Genomic DNA, 11,431 nt, shown 5'->3' with positions numbered 1-11,431 from the left:
TAAAATTCATAGACCACTTAAAACACTTATGAATACACCAATGAAGACTGAAGGCATAATGTACACAGTTGAGACATCTCTATTACGCCGACTGGGAACAACCACTTATAAGGTTTGATCATGGACACGATTAGGTGTTAATCTAATGTTCATAATCCTCTAAAGCCGTGTTAAAGGACTCCGTATAAATGCTAAACCGGATAATGGTCTAGGGGAGAAGGTCGGGTTAATCAGCGAGGGTGGTCGCCTTGTTCTGGTACCTAACCTTAAACTCCTACAACCAAATCACGTTGAAATGGATTTCTACCCCAGTGAAGCTGTCAAGATCATTCAGTATAATTAAGTCCCAGTCATCAACATTTCTATACAATTAATGGGCTATCGAATTGACGTAGATTGGAGAGAGAAATAAGTTGTAAGGGAAATATACACAGCGACATACCTTATATTTTTCAACACCAACACACACATGATGGCGTCTGTATTTTATAATCCTTGACAACTGGATGTATTAATTTAGGAGCATTTTGTAAACGTTAACTTCCGTCACACATCCACTAATCGCCTCGACCGTCTCACTACTGGCCGGCTCCCTCCCTCCACGTCTGGCTGTCCCTGGTCTAAAGTTCATCCACATCTCCACCACACACTGAACCATCTCCAGTACGAACATACGCTCTTGTGGTGTTGAAGCACATGATATAAAGCGTCACTTGCGAACCTTAGTAATAACACTTAATCGGATGGCTGCCGTGGCCATATTTGTTTTGCTTAATTTGACACCATAAGGAAGTACTGATACCTTCCAAAGTGACAACTGAGAGCTCGACTCCCAGACACTGAACCACCCGATCGAAACTTCTATCTAACCGACGCTCTTGTAATGATAAGGTCCGGATATTACATGTAAATGCTCACTAACAGAAAAACTGAGTATGTCTATCCACATACTAACTTAGGTTAATAGCCATCTTAATAGCAGTTTATCTATCTATCCACATACTAACTTAGGTTAATAGCCATCTTAATAGCAGTATTATCTGTCCGAGCCACGGCATCCACAACTCCTGTACACACGGCGGAGAGCTACACTGCCGCCGCCTCCTCCTCCCTGGACCCCACAGTACAACACAACTTGTTATCACCTTACCTTCACTCAACTGCTAATAACCACACCGTAGAGTCCTGGAAGTCCTCACGACGCCACAAACACGAGGTAATCCACAAACAGCAAACGTAAAACATGGAAATAGCGATCAAATACTGTATGACCTCACACACACACATGTTGCCGCCACCACTGCCGTACCTCTAATGATCACTGGCGAGTGGCGAACCCGAGGTGCTTCGATTCATTAATTCATTGGTTCTCTTTACTGATTCATATGAAAATAATCGACTGGACGGCGGAAAGAACACCATACACGATTGGTCCGTCATCTATAATCTCATTAATTTTCTTAAATCACTTCTATCCACCATTAGCTAAAATAAAACTGATAATTATTAACGAAAGATAGTCATGAGTTTCGAAGCTTCGTCAACGATCCGCTCTTATATCACTTAACTACGTAGTTCACAACCAAACAAGCAGTTGGCTTCCACGGTTAGCATAAGCCTAATACTTCCATTACTATTTTTATTATTATTACTATTATTATTATTATTATTACTTTATTATTATTACAAATATTATTATTATTATTATTAGGCCGTGAGACGTGAGTTAATGTTCGACTGATGACTCGCTCTTTGCTCATGAAGAATATCAAAATCATCAAATATTAAATTATTTTTTTTCTAGGGTGCAGATACTGGGAGGGAAGGAGTCGTATCCTTATGTAATTCCATGGGACAGTATACCTTAACCAACGGCTGCTCTCCAGGGGGGTCACCTGCTACGTCTACCTAAGACGAATTAAAATGAGTTCTGGTTTACTTCCGGCTGCTGTGTATAAGCTCCTCCCCACACGGCATCTCCAGCACCAGACTGTCTTTCATATAATATATTTTATATAAGAAAACCACCACCTAGAGTTTCTATCCATCCATCCTGAGTGCTAGACAACATAATATAGCGAAACCCTACAGTGTTACTTGAAGATTGGCTGTAGGTAGAAAGATGTAGGTCACCACAAGGCGAGGTCTCAAATAGCGGAGGTCGGCGTGGCTTAATAGTTGACCTCACTGATGTAGGGCGGCGCTGGTTGACCTAGACACGAGGTGCGGCTGGAGAATTCACGGGGTCGGCTACTGAGTGATAAAACGTTTGCAGGGGAGGAATCCACTACAAGTATCCACTACAAGTATCCACTACAATACTCCCTCGGCCTCACGCGAGCAAGAGTCTCAGTCTGAGTTATCAATTTGTGTCACTCCATTACTGTTACCTGTATATTACATAGCACATTTTTCATAGTTCTGAGTATTTTAGTTTGTAATTGTCTTTAATGAACGGTGAGACATTCCAATTTTTAAATACTGTACAGGAAATATGGGATTCGAACTCGAGTCACAGTGTAGAAGTACATGATAACCGCTGTACCGCTATCAAATAAGAAATTAAAATTATATTGTGAAATGTTTATATACATAATTTAATAGATATCAATATTTAATGTAATATATAATGACTTATCTCAACCAAAAACTGGATATATAATAATTTCCGGTCCTCATGTGAAGCTTCATTAGTTGACCTTCCAACAGCTGACCGAGATGTCCCGTCAGAGCATGAGAGCCAACGACCCTAAAAAAGTGGTTAGTGGATAATTAAGACACATTAATAGAATTTCATGATTAGTTTAGTCTGTTTAAGAATATGTGCTGTTGGTTTATCGTTATATGGAGGTTAGAAGGGGTTAATTAATTGAGTACTGAGGCAGGTATACAGTGGGCGTTTCTGAAGGTCTGAGACAGTGTAGGTAACCAGTAAAACAATTTGGTAAAGGTTTGGAAAAAGTTGATCATGGAATTATATTGATTTGTATTTTGGGAGAACAAGAAAGAAAATAAGGTAATGGTGGAGGAGATGGTTAATACCAGAGAAAAGGGTGAATTAATGTATGAACAGCACTGCCACCAGAAGGAAAGATGTAACTCATCCTTGATCAAAAACTGTTATTTCTTATAAAAAACTAAGGTGAGATTTGAATAAAATACATCCAAATGCATCAGAAACCAAACATCTAGACCCCTAACTTTCACTAAATTAACTTACCTTAACCTAACCTAACCTAACCCCAGTAGGGTATAGATTTATTGATCTAATTTCTTAGGCATTTCTTAATGAATATCTGTTATACATACACAAAACATGTCTAATAATATTTTTAGTGTAATTTTGTAAAAGTAATTTGTAAGGAGATAACTCAGATCCATCGTGATGCACTTCGCTAACCTAACCTAACCTAACGTAAAGTAAATCCTACGGCTATGTTAAATACCCCAAAGTAACAGAAACATTGGTAATTATATCTCCATTTTGGATAGGCGAGTCTTTGGAATTTAGCGTTTTTCCGCTGTTTATTATCTCAATATTTTGACTACATTTCAATGAAAACATTATTAATCAGGTTTTATTGATGTAAAACATATTCGTTAAAATTTTACCCTGATTTAATATACTTTTGGGTACTTTTGGGTAATTCGTTGGACCGTCCAAGAGGCTTCAAGGGTTGAGGAATGTATGTATGAGGTGGAAATTGCCAAAAGTAAGCGCTTCTATGTCATTTGAAGATGTGCTAAACCGAATAATAACACAGTATTTTAAAAGAGGCGATAACTTTTTATTTTGACTATAATTATTGTTTTATTTTTTAGTTCTCTATGTATGATCACAAAGAATGAAGGATGAGAGAAATTGTTGGGTAAAACACGGTGAAAAAAATTATTGACTAAAATGATGCCTCTACTGTACATGCTGTGTGTGACAAAATTAATTATATATCCTAAATACTCCAAAAAAATCTACCGAGTCAGCAAGTGTTGTTGGTTGCTGTTTTTTTTATTTTTTTTTATAATCGACCAGCTCAATCAGTGTACTCTCACATCAAAAAAAAAAATAATGTATAATTACACCATGGCAGCTCAACAAAGTTGCTTTCATTGGTACCAAATATCAAAATAAGTACTTATACTTTAATATGGCTACGAGTCTGCCCCCCATGCTAGGAAGTTTGTAAGGTTAGGTAGTTTTCTTTGGTTGGTTAGGTCAGGTTCTATTAGGTTTTAGTAAATGTCGCCTGTTTTAAAATACTGTATTGTATTGTGTGGACCACTGCCACTACCAGAAAAAATTTATGGATTTCTTTCATTTCTGGCAGTGGATATTTTGCCTTGACCAGCTAAGTTCCTACTAATACTATTTTACTATGAGTGCGCTCTGATTAGTAAATATTTAGAAGTTGCTAATACTTATTTATACTGTACACTATATTGAGTCTTGTATAGAGAGAAAGAATAAACATTTATTCCATAGAGTTTTCATTGGAAATTTATATTTTTAGAGTATTTTAATAGATAAAATTAACAACAATATTACTTGTTTAAAGTGGGCAGGGCTTTAATGTTGAGGATAAATTTGGGGTAAAATACTAAAAATAACAGTAAATGATTCATTTCTACATGTATAAAGCATATAGAGACATCATTTTAGTGTTACTTAACCAGTTTTTCACCGTGTTTTACCCCACAGTTTCCCTCATCCTTCAGGCCCTGCCCACTACAGGTGATTTATGATTGTAAATAGAGAAAAAATACTTCAAAATTAAGTAGATTTCTTTGGTTGATTAGGTCAGGTTCTCGTAAGTTGCCTCTTTTAAAATATTACTGTACTTACTATTATGATAAGAACATCTGTGAAAAAAATGAACAAAACTTAACAACTTCTTCTGGTGGTAGTGCTGTTCATACATTACCCCAAAATTTTTTATGGAAATACACCAAAATAACACGAATTTCCACATCAAAAGACGAAATTTCAACAATAACAGTGGTGCACTGGCTACACAATGAGACAAAGATGGCGCCTGACGCTCTTGTTGTGAGCCGCTGTACAACAATATTCATGCGCCAGACGAAATAGTCCCGTATTCATCCGCGTTTGTTGTAGGAGTTGCGTTTGTTATAGCATTCTCAATTTTATAGGTAAAACCGTTCGTTATGGGAATATTCGTAGTAGGATCCATTCGTTATAGCATACCCCACTGTGTTTAAAAATGTTTATTTTCATTCATGAAAGTGCTTGTATTATTTCTGTTTTGCTAAAAAAAAATCCATAGAAATGCTTCACCATTTATATAATGGAGTTCATGTTACAGAATTTCAGTGATACAGTCAGCTTTTAAAGGATGCATTCCTTCCATAACCCGGGGGATTACTGTACAGTACCGTACCTTATACTATAGTGTTTTCCACCAAGCACACCCTCATAACTCAATATGTACACTGACATGACTATTGTATTTAGTACTGTACATTGTACTGTAGTAATACATACAACAACTGATCTATGTGAAAAGCTAAGTTCAATCGAAGTTGACTTTAAAACATTAACATATCTTTGGTCATCTTGTTGACTTTACATACAGTGTTCTACTTTAATTCTTTGTTTTTTGGATGATCTTGGTAGATGTGTTGTTGATTAAAGCCTCTTGCAATTGATCAAAATGTGTAGTATGTAGCGCTCTTGCCAACGAATACTGTACTAAACTGACTCTCCTCTAGTGTTAATTTCTCTGCTCCTTTATTGATTTCTTTTTAATTCCTATTTTAGCGGTGATTCGTGAGGCACCCCGTATAGTTTTATGCGAGATATACAGTATGAACTTCATAGTCAGGTGAAGTGAAAACTATATACTTACACATGTACAATACTGTAGAAAAAATAGCACTTTCATTTTTGCTTGGAGAATGGAAGCCTTTCATGGAACAACCTTGAAATCTATTGTGGTCTTGAATGGATTAAAATTACCATTATTTTTTAGGGTTTCAGACTATAGTATGGAGATGTTGGTGTAACTGATTCACTGCCTGTACTGAATTTTCCAAAGAAATTACAGTACATTGTAATTTTAACACTGCCTTACTGTTCACAACTGGTTTATTAAGGCAGATAAATGGAGATGGTGTAAAGTTAGTGAAGTTTAAGAGAAAGAACGACATAGAAGACCCTTAGTTTTGTAATACTGTGTTGTTATGTGTAGGAGCATTTGTTTAGGGAGAAGTATTGTAGAAAATTACAGTGTGGAGATTGTATCTGCTGACTACCCCTGTTGCTGACCCTTGTGTTAGTACTGTACGTCCATGTGTGTGTGTGTGTGTGATGAAATGTTTAATTTTGTTGTAGAGTGGGGAGCTGTTTACACTCACCTATGGGTCGCTCGTTGCTCAGCTGCTGAAGGACTACGAGAACGTGGATGATGTGAATCGCCAATTGGAGAGAATGGGCTACAACATTGGGATGAGGTTAATTGAAGACTTCCTTGCCAGGGCCAATCCCGGTAGATGTTATGACCTCAGAGACACAGCAGATAAAATTCAGGTGATGATGGTTGAATGAGAAGTCATGATACAGTCTCTTATATAGAGGTTTCACATCTAACAAACCCTGATATAGTAGACTACACTCCATTAAATAAGTGTTGTTAAGGAGATGTTAATCATAAAGCATATATGTATCTGGAGAGTGAATCAAAATACCTAACTACTGTAACACTGTTCAGGATGGTCATCACCAAGAGCAAACACAAACTCTCCCTTTATTTGTTGTCATTCATTCAGTCTCGATGCTGTACTGGACGAGTTCTTCTACAACAGAGCCCAGAATATTGTGTCACATGCATAATACTCGACATCACTAGTACGTCGATCTCCATATATCATTTATACCTTATACCTTTCAAACACTCGGATACCCAACCTTCATTCTATTCTTCTATCTCACTGCTGTCATCCAGTTTGTGTGTGGGATAATATGATCGATCATCACTAGAATTTATTAGAATTATCAATAGACGAATTGATTATCAGAATTTGGATATAGGAAGATACGCAATACATTATCATGGTTTGCAAGGTCAATATGGTACAGCAGATCCAAAGAGTATCAAGACCTCGGGCATCGGAAACATTATGAAACATTGATACGTAAACACGTCTGAGGTTATCGCTCGTTTTCTGTTCCATCGGACTCTGGGATCTTGATACTTTTTGGATTAGCTGTACAATTCTTTTAGCTGAATCTTTGACTCAAACCATATTCATTATTTCCAATTTAGGATTTATTGATTTACAGTATTTCCTGGAGGACTCTTCAATAACTGCACTAAAAACAGAATTACTGTATATATGAGTTCATATTAGTGAAGCAAGCAGATAAGCCCCACATTGGTTATTATTTTCTCATTGTGATCACCGCTGCCTCAACTTCAGCTTCCATTACTGGTAGCTTGATCTTTAATACCATTTTGTCTTATATTTTCACTCTGTCATCATCACAGTTCAGATCTCTACCATACTGGGTAATTATATCCTCTTGTTAATTCCTTTTGTCTTTCTCTACATAACCTGTCGATATCTTTCTCATTGCACTTTTTTTTTTCCAGCCAGCGTTCTTTTTTTAATTTTTTGTTAAGTTGTTTGTAAGCCTAAATTCCTCTAACAACTTTCTTCTCTAACCCATTTTCTTTACATTCCCGTGTTTGATCCAGTTAGTTAAATTGGTTATGCAGTTTGTACTTTTTTCACATCTCTAATATTTTTTATTTTTTATTATTTCATCACTGTTATGTTTCCTGCTCCATAAATCCTTCTTCCAGCAATACCTAAAACATCTTTGACTTTATTCTTTTAATCTTATATTTTACTCACAGAAATCCTCTTTAACTGTTGTAGCAAGCCTTCAAGTTGTACCTGGGAGTGTCACCAAGTATAGGGAGCTGGAGTCCTGGTGGCGATGAGTTTTCAGTGGTGCTGGAGACCAACCCAATGGCCGAGTTCGTGGAGTTGCCCGACCACTGCCTTGGTTTGCGATACTCAAACATCATGGCTGGAGTTATTCGTGGGGCTTGTGAAATGGTATGTCATGTTTTGGTACATTTTTCTGTAAAGGATAATTTTTGGGGGAAGGGAGAGCTCATAAGTTGATAATGATAATGGATAAGTGTGTGGTGAAGTTAAGTTATGTTGGTGTAGAAATGGAAGTTGTACTTTGCTGATTGTAAACAGATAATTTTTTTTTTATGGGATTAGCCCACTGGGGCGAAAATATAATAATTATAAAAAATATTAAATAAAAATATAATCATAATAAAGGACCATAAGAAAAAAAAAAGATCAAAGTGAGAAAAGTTATACATTATGTAAGTTGTTTTGTCAATAGTAAGAGAAACAATTGAGACCCTGCAATTGTGTGTAAATGAGGCAGAAAGTCATATCACCAAGGACTTGGTCACAATTTTTGTGATGCTATATGGTAGCAGGGTCTACCATTAGACAACAAGGCGGTAGTGCTTCCCTGTTTGGTAGCTGCCTACTACCTACTGCTGCTTCTAAATTGAAAAATGAGTTGTGCAGAATGCTGAGTAATTTTTGGGAAGTATTAAGAGAGGATGTTGATAGTAAATACAAATCGAAGTTTTAAAGTTTGATAAAGATGCTTGGACAACCTCAATGCAATGTCAGCATGAATAGGTAAAAATTGAAAGTGGTACATTACTGGTAACTCAAACATTTGGGTTAATGTGAATAACATCCTGGCAATGGATAAACTATAGAACAGAATATTAACCCCTACACTTTTAATAGTGTACTGTATTTGGCTAACTCCAGATGATTATCTTGTGCTCAGAGGCGACCCCTTACACAAGTAGTTAAGGCTGGAGTTATCCTGTGTGAGAGTGCAGGAATATATGGACTCACATTTCTTAACTATGACTGTTGCCATTCCTAGATACACCATACTGTATTTGAACTGGGAGAAATTCTACCTTAAGGGGAGTGTCCGGCTGAAGCACGAAATTCATTAATAGTTGATCAATCAATGGGAGTTTCCCGTCATCAATTAAGGACACCAGAAACATTGTTGCTATATCCCTGAATCAATTCTGCCTAATCCCTGATTTTTCCCTTATAGTCTTCTCAATTTTCAAAATCCTTCGTCTCCATAACTTCTCGCTAGATTACGTTGCAATTCGTGTGGAGTACAGTAGAGGTAATTTACACCTTTTGAGTGTGAAATATAGATATTTCTGATTCTCACTTTTGTTTTGGGTGCAGGAATTTTTTTCCTCCAAATATTTATAAAGATAAATCAGCAAATAATAAACTAAGCCAGATATAAAGAACATCTACAGTAATGTTCAGCTATGTACAATATTTTATTCAATTACTTAATTTTTGTTTTATTAGAATTAGCGCATAAATGGCCGAGCCTTAGGGATTTGAAGGTTAGAAATTATAATTCATAACCTTTATGGTTTTTGTGTAAATAAACACTGTGGCAGCTGGTGCGCGACTTGAATTATGAATATTTGGCGGTAAAATATACAAAGAGTGGTAGTAATAGAGATACAGTACAGTAGGCCCTTCAGATTCATGGGGGTTAGGTTCTCAAAATGGCTGCGAATCCGTGAATAACCTTTGCTGAACGGGGGGAGGGGGAGGGTTTATATTTTTACTTGTGTACAAAGAAATGTATATGCCCTTGATGTGTTTGCCCTTAGGACAATTATTTCTTTTACCTGTATTGTATATGTGTGTGTGTGTGTGTAGACACACAAAACACATACAAATAAATAATAATGGGAAAATCCTCTCACAAATAATAAGAAACAAATGTACTATAGGATTAAAAATGTTGAGTCCACCCTCAAGGCTACTCCGTGCTTTATTAATAACAAAGCATGGAGTAGACTTGAGGGTACACTCAACATGTTTAATACTACATTTGCTTCTGATTATTTGTGAGAGGATTTTCCCATTATTATTTATTTGTACCGGGTATGTGTTTTGTGTGTCTACACACACACACATTTATACAATACAGGTAAAGGAAATTACTGTCTCTAGAACGAATGCTACCTGTCCCGGCCGCGAAAATGCCAGCAACTTTAAAACTACCTGCAGACATTCTTGGGTACATCCAGGGTGTCATCTGCGAATAATAGAGGACCGCAAAATAAAAATCCACGAATTATCTGGGAGTACTGTACCTGTGAGTTTGTATTTTGTGAATTATCACGACTCCACTGTATATGAGTCCCATGTTTGTCTAAACCTGTTACACAATGTTGTTTGGCCCCCATAGTAAGCCAGCAGGGTACATTATCTTGATTTCTTATGGGTCTTCAATGAGTTAAGCAATATCAATTTGTCATTATTTATGATAGTAAAGTCCTATTAATACAGTATTGTATATATGAACAGGTACAACTGGAAGTCATGGCGTGGTTCATTGCAGACCAATTAAAAGGTGACAATGTGACAGAAATTCGGGTCAAGTTCGTCAAGAGATTAGAAGATGCCATACCTGCTGGTGAAGACTGAATTGATCTTAAAAGATGTTATGTGTCAGAGTATGATGACCTTGTTAGAATATTTGACCTTACTAAAGATTTATAAGGTATGGATTGCTTTTTATTTTGTAGTTTCTGTAGTAAGTTGATCACAGTACTTCACAATACAAATGTTTAGCTTCTGTAATTTAAATGCAGAGGTTTGTGTTTTCATTTCGATATATGTGGATAATTGAACGACTTTAAATACAGCGCATCGCTGCCTTTATATTCCAGTTTAATCTTAAGTATCTAATATAGATCCCACAGAGAAGTTTTAACTGTCAAGAGGCTTCCTCAGATTAAACACAATACTGTACTGTATAGCTAAATATTCATTGCAGGTATAATTTCATTCAAAAGTCGAGTTATTTGTTACTTACGACATTCCTAGAATACTTTTCTTAACAGTTTGTTTTTGATGTAGGGTATCTCAAGTCAGTAATGAAGGACATTTAGGTAGTGATGATTTTCTACATGTTTGAGGAACTATCTGATTTTATTTTTTTCAGTTAGGTGCAGATTACTACTCGAAATCGAAAAAAAATTAGTAGTTAGCCTAACACAAAGGATAGCACAGTCTAAATAAATGTTACATTCATATCTAATAATGAAATCATACAGTAAATGTAACACTTTACCTTGAAAAAATATGAGTATAACTTGATGGGGAGAAGGTTGATGTTGAGGTTGATAACATCGAGCTTCTCGTGTTATATCCTTTCTTTTATGATCATCACTGGGAATTCGATCACCAGAACGCTTCTTGGAGATATTCTTCTTTACCATATTCACAGTTAATACCACAAAATTGGAGAAATAGTAAGCAAAAATCACGTTACAGCAAACAAGCGTTCGCCCTATACAAATATCGT

General features: G+C 36.3%; 1 protein-coding gene across 1 annotated transcript; it reads left to right on the top strand.

The window, feature by feature from the left end:
• The first annotated feature begins 2,666 nt into the window (after positions 1–2,666).
• On the top strand, positions 2,667–10,627 carry LOC121856536 (trafficking protein particle complex subunit 3-like). The gene is made up of 4 exons (XM_042352132.1): positions 2,667–2,760; positions 6,350–6,544; positions 7,897–8,079; positions 10,429–10,627. Exons 1-4 carry the CDS (start codon positions 2,719–2,721, stop codon positions 10,546–10,548), a joined length of 540 nt encoding a protein of 179 aa, XP_042208066.1. The 5' UTR covers positions 2,667–2,718; the 3' UTR covers positions 10,549–10,627.
• Positions 10,628–11,431: the final 804 nt, after the last annotated feature.

The sequence above is a fragment of the Homarus americanus genome, unplaced genomic scaffold, assembly GCF_018991925.1.
Source record: "Homarus americanus isolate GMGI-L3 unplaced genomic scaffold, GMGI_Hamer_2.0 scaffold51941, whole genome shotgun sequence".
Lineage (NCBI taxonomy): Eukaryota > Metazoa > Arthropoda > Malacostraca > Decapoda > Nephropidae > Homarus > Homarus americanus.
This window is presented reverse-complemented; position numbering and strand designations above follow the sequence as displayed.

What these genes read in the sequence shown, in the direction of transcription:
- LOC121856536 (XM_042352132.1), top strand. Translation starts at nt 2,719, where the DNA reads ATGTCCCGTCAGAGCATGAGAGCCAACGACCCTAAAAAAGTG. An exon ending in ACACAGCAGATAAAATTCAG is followed by an intron (nt 6,545 to 7,896) that starts GTGATGATGGTT and finishes TAACTGTTGTAG; the next exon opens with CAAGCCTTCAAGTTGTACCT. An exon ending in TTCGTGGGGCTTGTGAAATG is followed by an intron (nt 8,080 to 10,428) that starts GTATGTCATGTT and finishes ATATATGAACAG; the next exon opens with GTACAACTGGAAGTCATGGC.